At 43.9% G+C, this 24004-nt stretch overlaps 1 protein-coding gene across 2 annotated transcripts in view; it reads right to left on the reverse strand.

The window, feature by feature from the left end:
* Nucleotides 1-20385, reverse strand: part of PNPLA2 (patatin like domain 2, triacylglycerol lipase) — a 44476-nt gene extending 24091 nt beyond the window's left edge. The window contains exon 1 of one of the 2 annotated variants that reach the window (XM_079988192.1): nt 19988-20384. In XM_079988192.1, the coding sequence (XP_079844318.1) occupies nt 19988-20174 (187 nt within the window). In that variant the 5' untranslated portion in view covers nt 20175-20384. Of the gene's footprint in view, nt 1-19987 lie in introns of both variants that reach the window. The other variant, XM_079988193.1, reaches the window with a different exon arrangement.
* Nucleotides 20386-24004: the final 3619 nt, after the last annotated feature.

Raw genomic sequence — 24004 nt, forward strand, 5'->3', positions numbered from 1 at the left:
GGGCATCAGAAAGGGCCCAAGGATATGATTTGCGTGACCTGGAAGGAGACACTTTGAATTTAAGACTGAAGAATGCAAACCTTGATTGAGAAAGTTGGTGCTGTCTCTGTTGCATGAGGAAAGGGGAACAGGCAGAGGGATTCTGGAGGTGGGGAGCTGCAAAGAACAAATGTTTGTCCTTTCAAAACATGTGGTTTCAGATACTGGAGACTGATATTGCACAATTGCAAGCAGAGGCGGATTTAGGGAAGCACAACTGGTCTTGTCACACTGGGTGCAGAGCCTCAGGGGCACCACAACTATGAGGTAGAATGGAAAGGGAGAGGCTCGATAGGGTGGGGTGCCGAATTTTGGTGTTGCACAGGGAGCTGATGAAATGGGAGACCTCAAGGTCTGCCACTGTTGCAAGGGCTATCATTTAGTCAGATTTCCACCTCCAAGGTATGCCAGCTACATTTTAAAAACAGACCATCTCAAAGAGACCCAACATGATATAGGAGATGGGATGGGAGATGGACCATTTCAGACAGAAACAGCCACTCTGCAATCGGGCTAGACTGTTTCTAACCATGAGGCACATGCAATCCCCCACCCCCATTGTAACATTGTGATGGGAGTAGCCAGAGCTGTGGAACTTGTTTTCTTCAAGAGCTCTTTGGAACAGACGCTATAGGCCTTATCTATCAAGGTCACCCTACTCTATACATCTGGGCATCAACCTCATTAAAAGAGCTGCTTCCCAACAGTGTAAGATCTACACAGATTTATCAAACACTGATTCCAAAGCATCCTTCTGCCTCTTCCCAGTTGCAAATCATCTTATTCCAGCCAGGATCATGACAGCTGCCGCCTGGATTTTCCTACAAGGCTACCATGACACACTGGTTGCTCTTTCTCTCTCCACCACTTGGCAATCTGCTTTACATCACACCCTTCCTGTTTTCACACATTCCATATCTGTTCCAGCAGGCTTTGCTTTTCGCCAATTTATTTTTCATCCCTGAAGAAAAGAAAGGCAGCAACACCAGTCAGTACTTCACACACACACACACACACACACACACACACAAATGTATTGCAAATGACAGGGAGCCAGCTAAGTTACCTGCAGCTGAGGCTGGGGGTACTTACTAAAGGTAGAGGTATTCAGTAGGCAGACCCAAGATAGCAACTCTCCAGTCAGCAACCATATCATAGATTCCTCATAGCAGAAATTGGGGAAGGGGCTTCTTTCCTGTAAAAGCTTCACTTTTCCCAATTCAGCAGTCCCAGTGTCCAGCAGTATCCCATGCCTGCCTCATTTTATTTGCTAACTTTGGGGAAGTTTAACAAAGGCACCAGAAGAGGCTGCCTTAGACTAGTAATGAAGCAGTTTTCAACTATATTCTACTCAACAAGAAGCAACCATGTATATCTCCAGTCAGTGGAGGGTGGGGCTGAGATGAACAGCCGAGGAAAACACACTTTGTGGTTTCCCAATAAACAACCAAGCTCCTCTCCTTCTGCTCGCTTTGTTCCTTCTCCATCTGCATACGGCAGTCATGAAACTCTCTCTCACAATGTAAGCTTAGAATCCAAAGGGAGGCAAATTTTTGCACATCTGCCAAAAACCCTCAGGCGACCACAGAAACAACTGGTGCAGGTTTATAGTGACTCTTCTTTTTTTTAAGGATCACCCACAGAGTAAGTGCAGAGGTTCCTCTAACTAAAAGAAAAATCTGTGGAAAGGGGGACTGTCATAATGATGCCCACCAATTACAATCTACTAAGTGAGTCACAGTATCTTTTTAAGATGCTTGTTTTGGGAAAAGAACTCAATGAGTTGGTTTAGCCTTCTAGACCATTATGAAATGCTTTCTGCACACATAGGAACACAGGGTTTCAGGCAAAAGGTCTTCCCCAGCTTCACCTGGAGATGTCAGGGATTGAACCTGGGACCTTCTGCAAAGCAGATGTTCTACCTCTGAGTGACAGCCCTTCCCCGGCTGTTGAGTTGTTGCCTTCTCTGTTAACTAAGGCTGCCTCCCAGCCCTCTAAAAGCCTGGAAGCCTCGGAAGATGCTGCAGCAGGTGCCCTTCCTGCCTTGCTCCTCCACTGCTCTTCTGCTCACCCTTCTTGCTGTGGAGCCAGAGAGCCCCACTTTCTGTGGCAAAGTGGAAGAAAGGTGGGCAAAGGCACTAGTGGAGGAGCACAGTAGGAGAGGGTACATCTTCCTTTGCTGCTCCAGTCTGTTAAAAAAACAACAACAACCCACAAACAAAGCAGGGACAGATATTATCTCTTAAGTTGGCAGCTGGCAATGTTGTTGTCAATAGACTGCACCACCCTAGAATGCCTTGCCTCAATCCGAAAAACAGCAGCAAAAAACAAAACCCCAATAAAGTGATAAATCATTAGAAAAGAACAGAAGTTTATAACCTTGCATGGGAGACAAAGCTTATTTGCAGGCATTAAGACACTCACGTGACTACTGCCTCTTTATGGGGCTTGTTTCCAAAGAAGTGTTGAGAAATGGTGTACACTAGAACAATTTGTTCTGATGTCTGAGTGGCCTTCTGCACTCCCAGGACTTCCAGTTTCTGAGGTGGGGTGAGGGGTGGTGGGGAAGATGGGGCCAGCTATGCAACTTCTTCATACTCCTCTTTGTTTGGGATGCAGTGCAAAAAAGACAAGGAGCCTTTCTTGAACAACAGCAGCCCTATGCTAAAGGCCATTCTCTATGAGGAGAGCACATGAGCCATCCTTCCTACACTACAAGCTGCCACATTATTATTTTTTTAAAAAGGTCATCTTGCACAAATATTTGAGAAACGACGCTACACAAACAAATAATTCTGCAAAAGAGAGTTCTTAGAAAGCCTGGCCAAGAGCCATGGCTATGCTTCCAGTTCCAAGGACAGTAAGAACAGCTCCCCATAAAAGTGGGGAACAGATGGTTTCGAATTAATTCAAATTTTATCAAGCTGCATCATGAAAACATAGCTCCCTAGATGGGCCTATTTCCATCCTGGGTAAGCTTAACACAGACTGGCATCAGAATCCTTTTGTTCTGTGGCTTATTGGGTTTGGAGCAATTAAAGCTAGCCTTATTCATCAGTCTCCTTAATTATAAACTATAATTATAAGCTCAGCCTTCATTGTCAGTAGCATTACTTTACTACAATATATAAATGATTCTGGAGAATGAGTAGATAAACCCTCTTTTTTATACAGAAATCTCAACAAGCTCACATACATACATGCTGCACAAGAAGTACAGTATTTTGGCTTTACGCAGTAATGCAAGATGAAAAAACATCATGATGGCAAGATATCCCCACTCTGAACCCTACCTTTACCAGAACTTTCATTTAAGAAAATGAAATGGTTTCAATAACTGTGCAGCAGTAAATTCATTTGGGCATGAATATTGGTTATAGAACCTAACAGATTCCAGAGCATATTATCTCCATTTTGTAAGCCTTGTTTCAAATTCTGACTAGGACTGAGATGAGCATTTTCCAGAAAATGTACTGTTAATGGGTAGAGGGACAAGAAGCTTCATTTACTCAATTCAATCACTACCACTAATGCTGTACAGTGGTACCTCGAGTTATAGACGCTTCAGGTTACAGGAGCTTCAGGTTTCAGACTCTGTTAACCCAGAAATAGTACCTCGGTTTAAGAACTTTGCTTCAGGATGAGAACAGAAATCACGTGGCAGCACAGCAGCAGTGGGAGGCCCCATTAGCTAAAGTGATACCTCAGGTTAAGAACAGTTTCAAGTTAAGAACGGACCTCCAGAACAAATTAAGTTCTTAACCCAAGGTACCACTGTATTTATAAAGCACAATAAATTCCCAAATTGCAATGTTAACCCGTAGCGATCAATTACTACAATTTACAACAACACTAAATAATTCAGCTTTACATCAAAATCAAGGTGAAAATCCTCTCCTCTTCCAAGAAAAATCCTCATCCACTGATGCATAAGATCCTAATTTCATATGGTATATACTTATAATTATGTACACATTCATGTTTAGTCATAGACTTTCAAAAATAACAGAGATCTTCCTTGTAAGGGTGTGTATGTTGTGTACTTAACATGTTGCATTACATGAATGAAAGTATAAAGTACCACTAACAAGGTGTGAGAAGATAAGCATCTGAACACTTTCTTTTGCAAAAGGACAGTGGGTAGCTGTAAACAGTGTTTAAAGCGACCAGAATTTTCAGGATGTACATAGTTTTGCAATTTACAGTTAACAAGTAAGGCCAGCCAGAGTTGAGTCATCCAGAATAGAAATGGTACTGTCCTGAGTGATATTGTGCAAACTATGAGTTCTGCTGGTTTGACACCTCCTAGCAGCCACAATTATTTAACTCATTTCCCACCAGAGGTTCCCCTACAGTAGGAGACAAATGGGGCAGGTTGGATCTCTTTAACAAAAGAATGCACCGTCCAGTGTAAATGGAGCTAACAAAAGCAGTTCCTGCCACTATATAGGGCTCAGTCTGTTTGTTGCTAAAGGAACTGTGTATCTGTGTATCTACAGCACAGCCTGAGCCTTGCCTTACCTTGTCTTGCATGCAGCTGGAGCCTCACCTCATCTCGCCTCACCTCATTCCACTGCTGCCTACTCCCTAGTTCAGCAGACTAGAGGAAAAACAACAAGACAGAGGGGCTGGGGAAAGGCTGCATGCGTACAGTAGTGCTCACGAGAGACAATGTGGTCTAGTCTAGTGGTTAAGAGTGGCTGACTAGAACTTGGAAGACCCATGTTCAAATTCCCATTTAGCGGTCTTGGTCCAATCACATGCACGTGTTCTCTCTCTCTCTCTCTCTCTCTCTCTCTCTCTCTGTGTGTGTGTGTGTGTGTGTGTCTAAGGCACCTGATAAGGAGAACCACAGTGTGGGTGGGTGTCTGTGTATGGTGCTTTGAGCTCCTTGGGAAAAAGGCAGGATATAAGTAAAGTGGTGATTCAGGGGCAGATTCGGTAAACTTTTGTAGTACGGTGCCCTGTGTGAGGTCAAAATTTGGTGCTCCCAAATGGATCTTCTCAATTATGGATCTTCTCAATTTTGCACCTCCTCGGCTCGGTACCCTGTGAGGGGAGACAGCCCACAGTGCCCTAATTCTGGCACTGGGTGATATCAATACTTTGCAAAGAAGTGTTTGCCACTAACAGTTTACCTCTAACAATGTGCAAACTGCAGTTTGTTTCCATAACGGTTTACCAAGGCAGGGTGGCTTTTAGATACAAAGCCATTTTATCAGATGTGTGGGCTGTGAAGCTATACTGAAAAACACCATGCTGTTACTTGCACTCCTCCACTCCACTTCTTGAGTGCTTATTGCTGCAAGAACAGAGGTCATCCCCCTCCATCCCACCTCCAGTGAAGTTAACAGACAAGACTCCACTCTTGTTATCAAAGCTTTCCTAATCACTTAGACCAGAGAAAACTAGACTGCTTCTGCTGAAATGCAGAATTAACCATCTTCACCATATTTGTTCTGTAGGGCCAGTGAGACCATAGGAGAGAGCAGAGAGTATTTATGCTACCTTACATTTGCTTTCCTATAACACTCTCTCCCTTTCCTCTTCAACAGAGGCCTTTAAGAAGTGCAAGTGCCCAACTAGATGTGATGGGGCTGGGCTCGTTGGTTTCTCATGAGCCTCCAGTTTTCACTTGTGAAGCAGGAAAGAGTATAATTATCATAAGATGTGAATAGAAGGGCCAGTGGAGCTTAAGCATCTCTTCTCTTATGTGGTGCCTCACCCTGCCCAATAGCTTCAGGCTGCTTTTCATGTCCTGGCAAGTCCAGCTTAGCAGGGTTTGAATGAATCCTAACTCCAAGTGTGTTGTGCATTGCTTATTTGCTTATTTGCTTATTTATTTACTTAATCTCCCCATTCATTTCTTTTCCATCTTTCATCCAAGGAGCTCAAAGTGGTCTACGTAGTTCTTCTCCTCCCCATTATATTCTCACAGCAACCCTGTGAGGTAGGTTAGACTGAGAGTGAATGACTGCCCACGGCTGAGGGGGGATTTGAACCCTGGTCTTCCAGGTCCTGGTCCAACACTCTAACAACTAATAATAATAATAATAATAATAATTTTATTTATACCCTGCCCTCCCCAGCCAAGACCGGGCTCAGGGCGGCTAACACCCGATATAAAACAAATTGACTGAAATACAACTTAAAAACAAGATTAAAATACAACATTAAAACATTAAAACTCAAATCAAAAGCTTTTTTGGGGATGAAAACGTCAAGTCTTCACCAAGACTAACTACAATATATTGCAAGTGTTAATGTAAAGTGCAAATGCCAGAGTTCAGATCCCTGATGAACTGCAAAGCTCACTCACTAAATGGGAGACTCACTCCCTTTCTGAGCTAACCCTGCCTCACAGCACTGTTGTGAGGATACGCAAGTTTTGCTATTTTATCACCCACAACTCCTTAGCATGTTTGCAATGTTCCTTTTTATGGTGTTGAAGGGTTGTTTTGTTTTTGTTTTATTTTTAAAATCTGGCTGGCCTAGAACTTCCAGAGAACATAGTAATATAGGGTCAGGCAGGAGTATTCTAGTCATTAGGACAGTGATGGCCAAACTTGGCCCTCCAGCAGTTTTGGGACTACAACTCCCATCATTCCTAGCGAATAGGACCAGTGGTTAGGGATGTTGGGAATTGTAGTCCCAAAACAGCTGGAGGGCCAAGTTTGGCCATCACTGCATTAGGAGATAACCAGATAAGAGAGGAGAAAAGTCTGCATTGCAAATTCAGGCCTTAGAGGCTAGATCCAGCACTAGGGAGGCCCTCTGCACCCTTTCAAAATCCCCTCTCATGAAAGCACCAAGGATTCACTCTGCTAGGTTGCTTCATATACTGGCTTTCTCTCCCCCCGAAACTCTGTCCTCTTTGCCCTTCCATCTAGTGCTTACGTACTAAGGCTTATGGTTTACAATTTAACTTTGCCCCATTGGTGTTGGGTTACTCACGGCAAGCTGCCAACAGTTAAGTCATAATGAATTTATTCCAATGGACTGCCTCCCAAGGGCAATATAATTCACAAGCAAGGCACAGTGATGTGTGGTTCAAAGACTAAAGTTTTCCACATACACTTGGTTAAGCCATTGGCATACTCCATCCTCAAGGGAGTCTTGGTGCTGCAATATCTGGTGGTAGAAGTGGAGTTTTCTCATCAGCAGACTACCCATGGATTCCTTCAGCTTTCCACAAGTCTGTTTCTGGGGGAGCAGTTGCACAATTCAGGTTTGCATTGTACACAAACAAGAATTTGCGAGGGAGTCTCATTAATGTAGGCTCCTCTAACTAAACAATGGCCAGAGATTATGGCTGCTTGCATACTGCAATCATGTGGAAGCACAAAATACAGCCGTGGACAAAAAATTCAATCACATTTTTAAAAAGGAGGTTTTCTATTCTAACGGTGGCAACAAGAACAGTTTGAATTGGGCCCAGAAACAAAACTGGTAACCAGTGTAGACATAACAAAACTAGAGCAACAATTAACCCCAGTGAACCACAGTTCTGGCTGTTGTGTTCTATACAAGCTGATGCTTCCACCCAACTGGCCCTTATAAAGGGTTCAGAGCATCTGGTCCTTGACAGCTCACAGTGTGGTAAGAGATTGGAGGAGGTATTAAAACTCAATTAAGAAAACTCATTTAGCAAAGTTCTAGTACTGATGCCTTATCACAGAATCCAAATCTCGGAAGCAAGAAAGCCTATACAGTGGTACCTCAGGTTACATAAGCTTCAGGTTACAGACTCCGCTAACCCAGAAATAGTGCTTCAGGTTAAGAACTTTGCTTCAGGATGAGAACAGAAATCATGCTCCGGTGGCTGGCGGCAGCAGGAGGCCCTATTAGCTAAAGTGGTGCTTCAGGTTAAGAACAGTTTCAGGTTAAGAACGGACCTCCGGAACGAATTAAGTACTTAACCCGAGGTACCACTTTACTGTACAATGCCTCCCATTTCCTGAAGCAAGTTACGTCCATACTGAGTAACACAAGTAAGAAAGGCAGCCTGGTTAGGTGCACAACTGGGGCTGAATTTCATTCTTCTCTCTTTCTCTTTATACTCTAGTGACAAATTGACAGGACTAAAGGTGGCTCTTTAGAAAGTGACAAATGATGTGCCCCACTATCACAAAACTCCTAAGAGGCTTCAAACATCTAGAGCCTTCTGAAGCATTGGAAGAGTTACAGGTAGATAACGAGAAGGCTCATCATCTAGCAATCATGTTCCTCGCTTCACGTTACAAGAAAAGAGTTTCCAAACATCAGGAAAAACTATCTGACAGTAAGAGCTGTTCAACATTGAAACAGTCTTCCATGGGAGGTTGTGATTTCTCATTCCCTTGAGGTTTTTAAGCCGAGATTGGATGGCCATCTGTTATGGATGTTTTAGTTAAGATTCCTGTATTGTAGGGGGACTAGATGACTCTTGGGGGTCCCTTCTAACTCTATGATCCTATAAAATGTTGTAAGATCTACCAATGAAGTAGGTTAGAATTCAATAGGAGGACTCTTTAATGCCCCCAAGTTATGCTGTTGTCACCTGATCACCCACTCATAAAAAAGGAGTTACCATCACATTCTTAAAGAGAGAGGTCTGAGATTTAGTCCGACTCAAGGTAGTTACATAATGTTTAAATGATTGAACAACAAATTTAGTAGTAGCCAGCTTGCACCTGATATACGCATAACCCCCTAAGGGCTCTGAAAGGAGATTAGCAGCTGACCTGTGCCAATTGCTGATTTCTGAAATCACGTGACCATCCCCTTTATCTGACTACCAGAACATGAAGCACAGCCGTTCCTAACATTATGTACTGTAAACAGCACTTCTCTCAGGCATGAGAATGAGGGAAAACTTGTGACAAGAACAGACAACGCCTACAACCCAGGAATGCATGCTATCTGCACAGAATAGTAAATGCTTACAAAAGGCAATCCACATAAAGTTATTAAGAGGAATACTTTTCAGACAGGATTTATAGGGTGTTAATGATTTTTTGGTTCATTATGTTTTACCTTTCAATGCTGCTAATAGTTGGTACTATTATGTTGGTTTTACCTTGCTAGAAAAACAGCTTGGGGACCATTTTTGTTGGAAAGACAATATATATGCTGTATTCATTTATATCTAAATTAATATTCACCATGTCAATGCTCTAGACAGCATCTTGAGAAGTAGAGACATCACCTTGCCAACAAAGGTCCGTATAGTTAAAGCTATGGTTTTCCCAGTAGTGATGTATGGAAGTGAGAGCTGGACCATAAAGAAGGCTGATCGCCGAAGAATTGATGCTTTTGAATTATGGTGCTGGAGGAGACTCTTGAGAGTCCCATGGACTGCAAGAAGATCAAACCTCTCCATTCTGAAGGAAATCAGCCCTGAGTGCTCACTGGAAGGACAGATTGTGAAGCTGAGGCTCCAGTATTTTGGCCACCTCATGAGAAGAGAAGACTCCCTGGAGAAGACCCTGATGTTGGGAAAGATGGAGGGCACAAGGAGAAGGGGGCGACAGAGGACGAGATGGTTGGATAGTGTTTTCGAGGTTACCAGCATGAGTCTGACCAAGCTGCGGGGGGCAGTGGAGGACAGGAGTGCCTGGCGTTCTCTGGTCCATGGGGTCACGAAGAGTCGGACACGACTAAACGACTAAACAATAACATGTCAATGCTTCTTCCTGTAGAGTAATGAACAGGTCTAGGGACAAACACATGAAGATGCCCCAAGGAACAAATTATTATATGCTACAGGAGATAACAAAAAATTAAATTAGACATTTAATAACCATCAGAATATAACCTAGGGAAGATTCCTTCCTAGCCACAAATACACAGCAACAGTGCTCACAGTGCAAAAGCATAGGACTCCTTGGTATCTTAGTGCACAGATGAGCAATATCAAGACACTGTTGGAGTCGTATCAGCCTAGCCAGTGGTAAGAGGTGATGGGAATTGGTTGTAGAGCAACATCTGGAGGGCGACAGGTTGCCCATCCTTGTCTTAGTACTTTACTACAAGTTTATTGCTCTCTCATCTCCATTTGTCACTATTTCTAAAACTCAAGCAGAGTTAACACACATTGCTTGCAAATGAAACACTGATCTTATACAAGACTGAACTATATGGTCTGCTCATATACAACAGGGCACATTAGAGGTTACATTCTATACAAACATAGACCCTTAATTAAGGATTTAGTCCCTTGTACTCATGCTAGGGAACAGACCTTAGTGAACCCAACTAGAATTACTTCTAAATAAACACACTTAGGACTGCACCACATGTCTTTGAGGGCTCAAAGGTGCCAAAAATATCCTCTTACGAAGGGAACAGTTACTGAGTAGCCTCAGAAGACCAGATCAAAAAGCATGTCTAACACTACCCTTACAGGAGGGTCTCCTGTCAAGCCATATTCTTTTCCCTGTAGTCACATGGAAACTTGCTTCTTTATCACCCGATGACATAGACCTGATCACAGAGTAGCCAACACTGAGTCCTGGATCAAGGCTGGAACCAAAGGTCTTAAGGAAGACACTAATAAAACCCTTCTTATATCATCCTAAGCAAACCTCTCTGGAATGTCAAACATCTTTATCACACAAAATATGCAATTCTTGACTGCAGAGTGTAGAGGATGTGTGTGCATGAATCCTCACTACTGAGAATGTCCTCGCATGCTTTAATGGTTTTGCTGATTGTGCCAAAGATTAGTGATGCTTCAGAAGGCTAGTAAGATTCCCTCAAATAACTTCTTGTTGATGACCATTTTCTGGCAGTAGCTAACACAGTTACTTGCATTTTCTTTGGAGATACTTGAGCTATACTGGTACATATGATCCATCACAACAGGGATTCTTCTGACTCATCAGTGTATCACTGGTACTGCTGCAAATGTGTTGCCAGCTTCCCAGCAAGAGCACAGAGGACTTTGGCAGCTGTCAACACGGGTGTGTACAAGTCTTCTAGTTCCAAGCCAACAATAAGGTGATAGACAAAAAGCCACGACAGATTTAAAGCTCCAGTTTTGATTGGCAGAGGCGCAAGGGGTGTTTAACCCTCTTCCCATGCTATTTCTGCATTGACCATGACACTCCCCTCCTGCAACCAAGATCAACTTTGTTGGATGGGGAAAAGAGATTCCCAAATGATGCCTATATTGTTTCCCAGTTGGTTCTAAGAACAACTTCATTGTGTTAATGTGCCTGCATGTTAAAATTCTAATAATAACGTGGAAGGAAAGGGTTAGACACTAAACTACTTGACTCAGAGCTACTATTTCCTGCCGAACTGTGAGCCACCAGCAATTGCTTTTTAAAAAATGTTTAAAATAAAAGTTATCTCCTTTGCCATGACTGTTTTGGCTCCTACACTTGGACTAATATAAAGTGACCCTAACACATACAGCAAAAAGGGGGTGGGTGGGGAGAAATTGAACCCAGGACTGAGGCTATGCTAGATCTTGTGAGACAGACGTTTTGCTCTCAAAGGTAACTCAACATGACAGATTGGAAATAACTTGTTGGTAACAAACATATCATTCCCTAAAACTATGGAGTCAAGTTCTAGGGATGCTACTTTTTTTTAAGAGTAGGAGTATATGATTTTGAGGGTTGGCTCACACACACATTACTTTGGGGTATATGATTCTGAAGCCACGTGTTCAACATCCCAACTGGGTGAAGTACACTTCCATTGAGAGAAGATGTAGGCATCTGGTGAGGCAGATGTACAGCACTCTAGGCTGAAGATAGTACATTTTGGCACTCTGTCTCTAGCGCTGTTTTTTATTTCATAAAAATGCATGTCTCCTCTCAGCCGGCAATCAGGCCTCATTAATTCTCCAAACACAAACACACACCCACCCAAGAAATAAGCTGGAAACTTGTACTGCAAACCAGGCAAACCAGCCATTTATACATGGTTGGGGTGGGGGAGAGAAAATACTATAAAATGGTACCTCTAAAAGAACATGGTTTGCCCTGGAAAAATGTTGCTTTTTCCCTTTCCAGGAGGAAAAAAAAAAATCCTAATTGTTCAGTACAGTGGTACCTCTGGATACGAATGGGATCCGTTCCGGAGTCCCGTTCGCATCCTGAAGTAAACGTAAGACGCGACTGCGTGTTTGCGTGTCGCGTTTCGCCACTTCCGTGCATGATGTCATTTTGAGTGTCTGCGCATGCGCACGCATTTCATTACTTCCGGGTCACCGTGGAGTGCAACCTGAAAATACTTAACTTGAAGCTACTTCAAACCGAGGTACGACGGTACTAATATCGCCAGTAAAGCGAGGTGAGCGCCGCAACCCCAGAGTCTTTTGCAACTGGACTTAACTGTCAGGGGTCCTTTACCTTTACCTTTTTTAATATCTTTTAGGGACACGGGTGGCGCTGTGGTCTAAACCACTGAGCCTCTTGGGCTTGCTGATTGGAAGGTTAGCGGTTCGAATCCCCGTGACGGGGTGAGCTCCCATTGCTCGGTCCCAGCTCCTGTCAACCTAGCAGTTTGAAAACACGTCAAAGTGCAAGTAGATAATTAGGTACAGCTCCGGCAGGAAGGTAAATGGTGTTTCCGTGCGCTGCTCTGGTTTCACCAGAAGCGATTTTGTCATGTTGGCCACATGACCCAGAAAAACTGTCTGCGGACAAACATCGGCTCCCTCAGCCAGTAAAGCGAGATGAGCGCCGCAACCCCAGAGTGGTTCATGACTGGACTTAACTGTCAGGGGTCCTTTATCTTTTTTAATATCCTTTGCTTCAGAGATTCTCTAACTCTCTATCCCCTGGGCCCACGGGAAAGGATGGAAGATTACTTAAGCCCATGAACCACAAAACAATGGTGCAAGGGCACAGCCAGACACGGAATTGTGGCGTGCATGGAGGCAGTTTGGCATAATCAGCTGGCAATTACCAACATCATTTCCTATTGATAGGTCATCTCTATATGTAATCTTCGACTGTTCCCCCCCTCAGTCTAACTATTCCTTTCCCCTTCCGCCTTCACAGTCATTATCTTTCTTCCCACAAACTCCACCAGCCACTCTGTCCACTTCCTCTCTTCTCTTTCCTTTCCTTTCCTCAAACCTAACATGCTACCCCACAGGGCTTTCATCCAGTGGGTCGGATCAAAATGTGACTAACCCTCCATGGGCTTGACCAATCCCCTGACCCCAAAACAAAAAAGGCTCCAGAAATGGTGCCGTAGTTGTAAAGGTATATGCATGCAAATTTTACTAGATTACTATTCACCATGGGCATGACAGAACATTTCATTTATTTATAAAAATATTTACATACCACTGTATCATAAAAAGATATCAGTGGTTTACAGCAATATAAAAACAAAGCCAAACAGTAACATCATAACAAGTTAAAAACAAAAAGAAATTAAAAGCAAACATCAATAGACCATTCACCTCCCTAAAAAGAAAAACAGCTTTCTATTTTTTTTTAAAAAAATGATATTTATTACTTTTAAAACTTACAAAAAAGAAGAAAAAGAAAAAAGGAACAAAAGGAACAATACAATATAGACAATACAAAACACAACCTTAACACCGAAACACAATAAACTAAACTAAACTAAACAAAAACAATTTAAAAACACACATCATACCTTTACCATAATCTATCTTTCATTCCCTTGTTTCATTGACCTCCTCTCACCTCCCTTTTTGTATTCCACTTCTATAAGTTATCTCAGCAATTCCTTTGTCTTAAAATATTTTTAATCTTATTTCCCATTAAAACTAATATACCTATTTACACTTAACCTCTTAAAACATTTCCACTAAGGCCATAAAATTTCATTCCAAGATTTTTCTATCCCTCATTAAATTTTACGAAATTTCCCTATATAGACTTTAAATTTTCCAAACTTCTTCCACCGTCTCCTCTTCCTGGTCTCGGCCTCTGCCAGTCCCTTCCATCAACCCCATACAGTCCATCAACCTGGAGATCTTATGTCCGAGGCTCTTAACTCTTCTCCACGTCCCTTCTGCCAGTCTTCTTCATATTCTTTAATTCTAGAGAGCAGATCTCGGGGAAGCTCCGACCCAACAGTACTTTTATTCCTTCTCGACAGGTCAGCCAAATTTCCATAGTTAAAACTAGGATCCATAAAGTATTTCAAATCTTGTTTCAAGGTTCCTCCAAATCCAAAGGCCCCCAAAGCTCCAATCTCCTCCTGACCCAAGTCCATATCCCAAATGTCAATTGATCCCTGCATAAGGGGATCTCTCCAACTTTCCTTTTCCAGTCCAGGCCAGGCTCCGATCTTCAAAATCTGACTTTTTCTAGTTTAATCATAAAGGGCCTCAACTTGTAACCCTCAATTTGCTTCTGTGAGGTTAAGGCTCCCCCTAGTATTGCTTTAGGTTCGACAACAACTTTCTTCTTCTCCTTTTCAACAATTTGCCCTGTTAAAATAGATTCCTGTGCCAGATCCTGAGTTATTTCTGTGTTGGTACTCACTTTTAGTCCCAAAATGTCAGTTTTAGTAGTCATAGCATCTATCTTTTTATGAAGCTGTTCCAACAGATGGCTTATCTTACAAAATGCAGACAGTAATGCCTCTCCTGCTGACATTCTTGAATGTCCAAGGTCAATCTCTGGTTCTCACAATTCTTATTGTACAGCTGGATTCCTCAGCTCGACTCTTCTAACAGTTTCAAAGACTCCCTCTAGGGGGGAACAGTCTCCACTTGTATCAATCCTTTCCAACACAATTCCAAAAGTAAAGATAGTTTCAATTTTCAGTTACTTTTTCTTCCTTTTAAAACGCAGAAGCGGACAATGGAAACAATATATTTCTCTTATTAACTGACTGTTTTTCGCTGTCAATGAACTCTTCCAAAACGTCAATCTGCTGGCAGCCCATTCCCAGGGTTTCAGAGCAGTGGTAATTTAATTTTTATCACTCTCTCCTGCAGGATGCACGATCCACAATTTCCCCCCTCTTCCCCTGCTTCCAAGGGGGGTTTAATAGTTTCAATCGATGGAAATTTAATCCTTTACATGAGGCTTTCCAAGACCTTAGCTTGCAACCTCTTTGCTTCAGTCTATTTACAAGAAGGGAAGGCAGACTTCCTGTTTTGAACCTTCCCCGTTCGGTGCCAAATTAAGGTATTTAAAGATCCAATTTTCCGTTCTACTCACGGGTTTTTGTTTAAAGTCCAATTGTCCACAGGAAAAAGTCAGCGCTCTCCGACAATAGCAATGCGGCTTCACCCCGTGAAAGAAGCAGTCGATTCAAAGCACCGCGCCGCTCACCCCACGTCGCTCCGGATCCCCAAAACAGGGTTTCCCCGCGAGTAGGGGAGGCGCGAAAGGTGCCAGCCGAATCCCAAGTTCATAGGCTTCTTCCACCTGTGATTTCAATGGGTCTCTGCCTTCGCCGTGGCGGTTCAGACCCTACTTTTCACGGAGCAAGTTCCTCCCGATCGGAGGAGCTCTGCCATTGCCGGAGGCGCCAACCCAGAAGTCAGAAAAACAGCTTTCTAAGGGCAAATGCAAGTTTGATCTTCCTCCATAAAAGAGTGACAATGAAAGTGTCCATATAATGTAACCAGTATGGAATCTGCAAGATAGATTTTTGGGAAGGAGCTGGCAGGAACCTACCATAATTATGAACTTGTGGATTTTGAAAGCAACATCCAGGGCTTTATCTCCCATCCACTTTGTATTCAGGGATATAGTACACCTTACTAAATAAATAACATAGCAATACAAAGTGAACAGCAGAGGCTTTAAATTTGTTTGTGTCTGTTTTAACAGAAATTTGTGCAATCTTAATTATGGATTTCCTTTCCTGAGCCACAATTAAAACAGATACTGTATGCATATACAATATGCATACATATTGAGTTTTCTCATTGGGAGTGACTCCAGTTCAACTGGAGCTCAGGGGCATGTAACGTCACTTTAAATGCATTTCAAGATTATATATCCCATAACCAGTAAGTCTGGTTACTCCATGGGGTGCATCTTAATAAGTTTACACCTGGAAGTTTCTAGATGCTCATTAGTATCACTCACTTTGTAAAGGTATTTTTAATTAACAAAACAAGCCTGGGTTCCTGTCGCTTCTACCTCTACAAAGTTCATATCTACACTTTATATCTCACTGGGCTGTTTCAGCTGCCATTTGCTTTTTAAAGAAGTGTTTGATCCAGAATCCATGGGATGAATGTACATATATGGCTCCTAGTGTAGGTGGGCAATGAGTAAATGAAGATTAGATTACCAGTGTGCACTTGTGTGTAAAACAGCCTGCACCATCCAGGTGCTCTCCAGGCATTTTGGACAACTCTGTGCTCTGCAGTGATGGAAATTCTAGTTCAGAACATCTGGAGGGCCCCAGAATGGCAAAAGCTGTAAGAATACAATTTACATCCTGCCCTTCTTCCTGAAGGAGCCCATGGCAGCAAACACATCTTTTTTTTAAGCATTCTAAAAAATGGTTGAAAACTTTCTCTACACTGTTCTTGTTCACCAAAGCTGATTAAATTACCAATGGAATTGAAAGGGAATCTTTCAAATGACTAATCACAAAACAAAGTTCAAAAGTATGTTCATTATCACCAGCAATTACAGCACAAGGTGCAATCTCCATGACAGAATGGTTTGCCTAATTTTGCTTACCAGTAAGATTACGAGCAAGATTAAAATAAGTGGCCACTTGAACACTGTTCTTACTGATGATAAAGTGACACAATTAATGTGGCCATAAGCCACCCATGTTTTAAAGCTTAAAGGTATTTATATTGGTGAATGGACAGCAAAAGGAATAGATGGCTATGAGCAGCAAATTTGCATGTACAGTACTGTATGTGTGAAACATGTAGGAAAGACTCATTCAAGAGCTGGGATTGGCTGCTGCTCATTGGCAAGTGCACACTCATGGTAAACATTCACATGATGTATGAAAGGTTATGTCATTTCATTGCCACTTGCACTGAACCCGTATTATGCTTTCCTACTTCTTCCCAAATAGACCCCTACCCACTAGCAGGAATGGCCTAAAAGAAAGTAATCAGAAGAAATGTTCTGTAACTATGCAATGGGGAAAGCTGAAACCAGGGAACTTCCTAGCTATTCTATAGTTAGGAATTAGTCTTGGCGAAAGCCAGGGGCAAACGAAGGCTAACCTGTGGCGGGGCAAACCGCCGGCTGCGCATGCGTTGCGCCGCTACACATGATGCATGCGTGGTGTCGCTACATATGGCGCATGTGCGGTGTCGCTATGTAGAGTGCATGCGTGTGACACTGCGCATGCGTTGTACATAGCGGTTTGCGACCAGCACCACTCGAACGACATATGGACGGTGGCGGGATCCTCCGCTTGCGGCTGCAGCTGTGAACGGAGGATCCTCCACATGTGGCTGCGGCGGTGCGAGCACCCCACACACACACCCCGCGATGCCACTGGCGAAAGCTCAGCCCTGTGCTTGCTTAGCACCAGGTCTCAGTTTGGGAATACAGAAAGCTACCTTATATAACAAGCAAGACCACTAGTCTAACTAGTTCAGCACTGGCTACTACGATAAGCAGTACAGTAGTTCTTTGAAGTCTAAGGTAAGAAAGGGTATTTCCTTATCACCAGCTAGTCAAGTCCCCTGTTTAACAGGCAGTGCCAGAGCAGAGACTGAATCAGGAAATTTCTATTTGCAAAGCAAGTGCTCTGCGACAAAGCATGCAGAATAATGAGAATATCCTGTCATACCAGAGGAATAAGCCCCAAGAAAAGTACAGTACTGGTGCATTCACTACTCAGGGCTGCATGCAGAGCCAGCAAATGAACTGACCCACCCCCTGCCTTGTTTCGCTGGCATAGCCTTTGGGCCTTCAGTTGCTGCAGGTCAAATAAAAAATTAGCAATGAAAGGTTTTCCCAATAAACAAAGGCTCTGTTTTATCTGCTGGATTTCTATCTGTTGGGGTCTTAAGGGCACAAAATCCCTGCAACCAAGAAGGAAATAATCACATAATTTTAGGGTTGGAATGGACCTTGGAGTCACCTAGTCCAGATCTGGCAGGTGGCAACTCACATCTTGTTTCCCTCAGTCCAGCACAGACTAAGCTCATGTTTCAAGGAGTATTCTTGCTGCCCAATTTTAAGTATATTTACTCAGAATTAAGTCACAGTACAGCATTGCAGCCTTATAAACCTTTTTTAAAAAACCAATTTATAAGAAACCTTTATGAGAATTCCACGAGAGACAATTTTGAAGGTAAAAACAAATACTAATTATCCTTTTAAAGGACAGTTAGTGCCCCCTAATGCACACCACACTCCCTTTCAGATAGTGTGCATACAGAGGGCTTGAAAACAAACAGATGATCTAATTTAGAGGACATGCAGCTTTATTGTGTTCCAGGTTCCCGGAGAGATAAGCAAATAATAAATCAAGATTAACAAAAGAACACCACTTATAAGTTATGGTAGAAAGCATAGGTCTGAATCCATGAAGCCCAGAGACTATGAATGAATATTTAGGGAAGGGCAAAATGATTTTGAGATGCTACTATGAGAATATGTTTTTGCTGATATTCGGCATCTGCGTCTGTGCAGATGCGATTTTTGGCGCCGTGGAAGCAAGTCCCTGAGCCGGTTTAGCACAGTCCACAAGAGGCAGCTCGGTTTGAGGGCAGCTTGCGGGCTGGTCAAACGTCCTCCACGGGCTGCTTCCGGCCCATGGGCCATAGGTTGCTGACCCCTGCTGTAGAGGGAATTGTGGGGCAGGTGGGACTCATCTGCCTGAGAAGGTAGCCCGTCTGACTTCACCCCCAAATGCACACTCCATTGTCTTTCAAGACAGACAGATGCCAACAACAATTGGTTCCAAGAAGGTAGGGTGTCTTGCACCCACAGATCCATAACAGGGTGAGTCTTTTAAAAGAGGCTCCGTGGAACATGTGTACTCCGTATCCATGGGGCCTCTTTTAAAGGACTCACCCTGTATACACACACACACACACACACACACACACACACTGGGGTTGAATACAGTACTGTGTTGCATTGTACATGCTGCTTTGAAGACAATTCAGAACCTTTGGTTAGTTCAAAAACAGGTACTCAGCTATTGCCTTGGTCTGCTTGGTAGAAACTTAACTTCCCAGCATTGAAATAACTTCCATGGCTTCCAGTCCATTTTGAAGCGCTACATAAATTAGGGCTCAGGTACCTGAAGAAACACCTGCTCCTATATCAACTTCTCTGTGCCTTGAGATCATCTTTCCAGGGCCCCACACCATCCAAGTAAAGTAAGGCAGGTGAAAACCAGGGAGCAATACCCTTCTCAGAGGTAGTGTCTCCTTTGTGGAATTCCCTCCCCAGAGGCCTTGCCGGTGCCAACATTGTTGTCTTTTAGGTACGAGGTAAAGACAATTAATTTTTTTGCAGTTTTTTATTTTATTACATTTTAAAATAAAAACAGTCAACACCTAAAACACATTATCTCAGTTTTATATTGTTTTTGTAAACAACCCTGAGATCTCCACAGAAGGGCAGAAGTATGCAAACCTTTTAAACAGAATCCAAGCCTCTACCTACCCACACCCAAGTGACATATCAATAACAAGGAAGAGAAAAGGGCATGGTTCAACAAAAGAGCGTATGTTTTCCATGCAGTACTAAGGTCTGACTCAGCATGAGGCAGGTTCACGTGAACCAGAAAAGGTGAGAGTCATCCGTTCTGCGGGTCAAATAAGCGGTATGTGTGTGTCCCCCCCCCCGCCCCGTCTCTGCGTGTGTCACCGCTGAAAAAAGCACACCCACCCATTAGTTTCGGTGGGGGGGGCGCGTGTTGTCATCTGGATTCTTCCTTCAGAAGGAAAGGGAAAGCGGCAGGACTGACAGGAAGGCGCCCCTCTCCCAGTAGTCTGTTTTTGCTTTCCCCCCACCGCGCAGAAGGGGAACGCAAAGGCACCGGATGACCCAGGCAGGCTCCTTACCTAGGCAGGCTCCAGTGACCAGGGCTGTAGCCGTCAGGGCTCCGGCCGAAGCGCCATAAATGTTCTTGGCATTCGCCACCAAGAAAGGCGCGTGCTCTTGGAGGCAGCTGGCGACCCCGATGTGGTACACCCCCAAGAACCCGCAGCCCGCGAAGGAGATATTCCAGGTGGAGCCCAGCGGGTACATCGCCTCACAACCACCTCCTCTTCCTCGCACGCCCTCACGGATGCGGGGCGAGGCAGGGGGGCAACCACGGAGGAAGAGGGACACGGAGCGAGCTCTCCCGGCGCGGGGGCTGGGCACTGCCGGGCAGCTTCTGTGGCTCGCCCTGCCTGGCTCCTTCTCAGCGCCTGGCGTGCAGGAAGGGCTTTCTCCCGGTGGTTTCCGCGCTGCCACTCGCTTCTTCCGCCTTCTCTCTAGTCGCAGCAAACTCCACCTGAGCGCCGACGGCCGGGAGGGAAGCGTTATATCGGGTGCGCGCCAGCAGCGGGGAGGAGCCCCGCTCGGTCACAATCCCACGACGCCAACGAGCGGCTAATGGCTGCTGCTCAGAGGCGGTGGCGACACGCTCCACGCCCCCTCGGAAGGTGGAGTCGGAGGGCTCCGAAAGCCTTCGGGGGACGGGCGCGCACCAAGCTGGGACGGGGGGTGGGCGGGCTTCGCCAACCGGCTCCAGCAACCCGCCGCTGGGGAGTATTTCCCAGAAAGCTCGAGGGCGTTCCGAGGCGGCATCCAATGGCGGGGGCGCCCGGAGCGCGCATCTGGGGGGCGCCCTCTTCGCAAGCTCCGCTGCTGTAGCTTTCGACCCAGATATGCTTGTTTTGGGAGAGCTCCTGGCTTTCCCAGGAAGCCAAGTTTGAAGGTCTCGCGCATTGCGGTTGCCTCAGGCGTGTTATGGTGACGCGCGGGCGCGTGTACACACTGGAGGTTAAAGGGTACGTATGTGGTGCGCAGAGGGAAGGCGGCTGTGTTTGCCAGGCTGGGGGTCGGGGATTTGAAGGGCGAGGCTCAGAAGAGGGTGGTCTCCTTGCGTTTGTTTTCTTGAGAAAGAGCCCCACGGAGCTGAGTCCCAAATAAACGTACCTGAGATTGGGGTGTTAAGCATAGCTGTCAATTTTTCCCTTTTCTTGCGAGGAATCCTATTCGGAATAAGGGAATTTCCCTTAAAAAAAAAGGAAAACGTTGACAGCTATGGAAGTGGTTTTGGGGAAAAGTAAAGTTAGACCATCTTCTGGACAAGGCTAGGGGCCCCTCCTCAGCAGGATAAGTAGGAGGGTCCCCCAAATGCTGTAGCATTTGCGAAGAGGTGAAGTAATAAATGGGAGAGCGATCAAACCAGTAAGTCCGGAGTCTAAAATTGTCCGACTGCACCACTACCTTCCTCCAGCTTGTGAGACTTACTAGGAAGTGTCATAAAACACAGTGGGCCTAAGACTAGTAAACATGTACAAGATTGCTCTGCTTGTCTGATGCAGCAAAAAAAAAAGCTGGCAAGAAAAATGCCTTGTAATTAGCACCTTGGTAGCGAACAGATTTATTTTAGCATATCCTTTGGTGGGTTAGAGTCCACTTAATCAGATGCATGAAGTGGCAAAGCAGGCTTGGTTTCATCAAAATGTATGCCACAACAAATCTGTTGGTCTTTAAACCAGGGATGGGGAACATGTGACCCTCCAAATGTTCTTGGATTACAACTCTCACCAGCCATTATAGCCAGTGGTCAAGTGTAATGAGTCTTGTTGTCATATCCATTTGCAGCATTGCTAGAATGAAGGGTGACTGTGACCCCCTCACTCACTCATTCATGCTTGGCCATGGTTTGACTTAGTATTATATGCAAACCAGCCCAGTGTATGTTGGAACAGAGAGACTAGACAGAAAAGGTCTGGGTTAGCAGTTCTGTCCAAATAGTAGCAAGCTAACTAGAGAGATCCCATTGTTTTTCTTTACTGTTTGCTTGTCATGCTGCCTGTGTTTCAAAAGTAGGCATTCAGATGTTAACCATTTCTTTTTAAAATTGGGGCCTCAGGGACTAATGTAAAGTGAGAACAGCCAGTTCCCATGTTCTCCAGGCTGCTCTGTTTTTGATACACTGGTCTGGGATCTTATTTTTCTACACAGAAAATTTGCATCACTTAGCAGCAAGGGGTGGGAAGAATGTTTTCCAAAGAAATAACCACCTCCATCCCACATGGTGATACCCTGATCCATTGTGCATCTTCCCTACAGTGGATCCAATCATCGCACATCAGTTTGGCCTGTGATACTAAAATGAAAATAAAATCAATGCCTACTTAATCTACATCAACTAAAATGAGAAGGAAACCTGGTGCTCGGGCTTCATCTTTGGCAAGTCTACAGCCAAAATGAGAATACTGAAAGCGTGTGTGATCTCACACACCAGATTAGTACTGTTAATTATTAGCATGAACATTGCAATTCATTTGGTTAATTATCAAAGGATAATTTAACTGGGCAATCTAGTTGAGATTATCCATACTAATTGGGATCTTTTAAAGAGACATTTGCTATTAAACAACATCAGTACATGATCTATTAATTACAAGTTGTTACCTTTCCTTGTATGCTAGCATGAAATGGAATGGAGGAAATAATTAAAATAATTCCTCAGCAATCCTGTTTGTCCCACCAATGAGTGTTAGGGAGGAAATGCAGACATGCCTTTTAAGTTGCATTCCAAGTTGAAATTTAGCAGATGAAACCATCACAGATGATGATGATGATAATAATAATAATAATAATATTTATTTATACCCCGCCCTCCCCAGCTCAGGGCGGCTTACAAGCAATAATAAAAACAAGCTGAATGATTACAACTTAAAAACAAAATTAAAATACAATGATGGGAGTTGTAGTCCAGTATACTGGAGGCCACGTACTAATTCTCCAGTGATTATGAAAGGTACCAATTATTTGTCAAAAATCCTGAAGGTCCTATAGATGCCTACTACCCAAGATTACTTCATAGGGTTTTAGCATCTTTCCATTTACTTTCACCACCCCTTTGTTGTCAGTCAAACTATAAGTTAGAAAGTGGAAGCAGAAAATTTATGAACTGATACCTAGGCCAGCTGGAATACTTTCAACAAAAGGTTTGGACTCGTGAAGGTAACTAGATATGGCAAGTGGTTGTGTTGTGTGCAGTGGCGTAGCGTGGGTTGTCAGCACCCGGGGCAAGGCAAGTAATTTGCGCCCCCTAACCCGTGGATTTGCGCCCCCTAACCCTACCCCTACCCCTAACCCCCAGATGTTGTTGCCCGGTGCGGCTGGCCCCCCCTGCACCCCCCACGCTACGCCACTGTGTGTGTGGTTGGAGTGGTCTATCTATGTAAGCGTATATGAGAAATGGTACCTTGTAGAACTGAAATGTACAATCAATAGCAAGCCAAAGATTAAAGGTGTACTTTACCTGGAGCCTCTAGTGAATCTTTGGAATTCAACTCTGATCCTCTGAAATACACTTTTGTTTTAATAACACTGCTGAAGTTATTATTTTACATATTGTTCTGTCTACATATTGTTTTGTCTATCTATAAATGGCATTGGACTCTAGAGGAGGGGCAGGGAATGTGATTAGAAATCCATTGTGATAATAGTCTACAGAAACAAGAGGGAGAGGTCGACAAACAATAATGGTGTGTGTGCATTTCTCCCAAAGTCAGCTCTTTCAGTCAGAAGCCACACCAGTGTTCTCTAAACCATATTTTCATTTACAGTATATCATTCCTTAAGTCACATGCCTGTTCATAGGCTGAATATCTGGCACTGTGAGTGGAGCTCATAATAGACCTCTCCTATTCAGTAAGATCCTGCTGCTGTCTCAAACCCGTTGAAAGAAATGTAAACAACTATGCCTTGCTTGCTGCCTACATATGAAAACGTTATAGTGTGGCCACAGAATTTTCCCATCCTTTTAAAAACATGATGCAAAAATATCCAAACTTCACTGGAATTAGGAACCAGCCAGCTTTTACTCAAGACTAGCTAAGAAGTCC

The sequence above is a fragment of the Podarcis cretensis genome, assembly GCF_951804945.1.
Source record: "Podarcis cretensis genome assembly, chromosome: 1".
In the NCBI taxonomy this organism is placed as follows: Eukaryota; Metazoa; Chordata; class Lepidosauria; order Squamata; family Lacertidae; genus Podarcis; species Podarcis cretensis.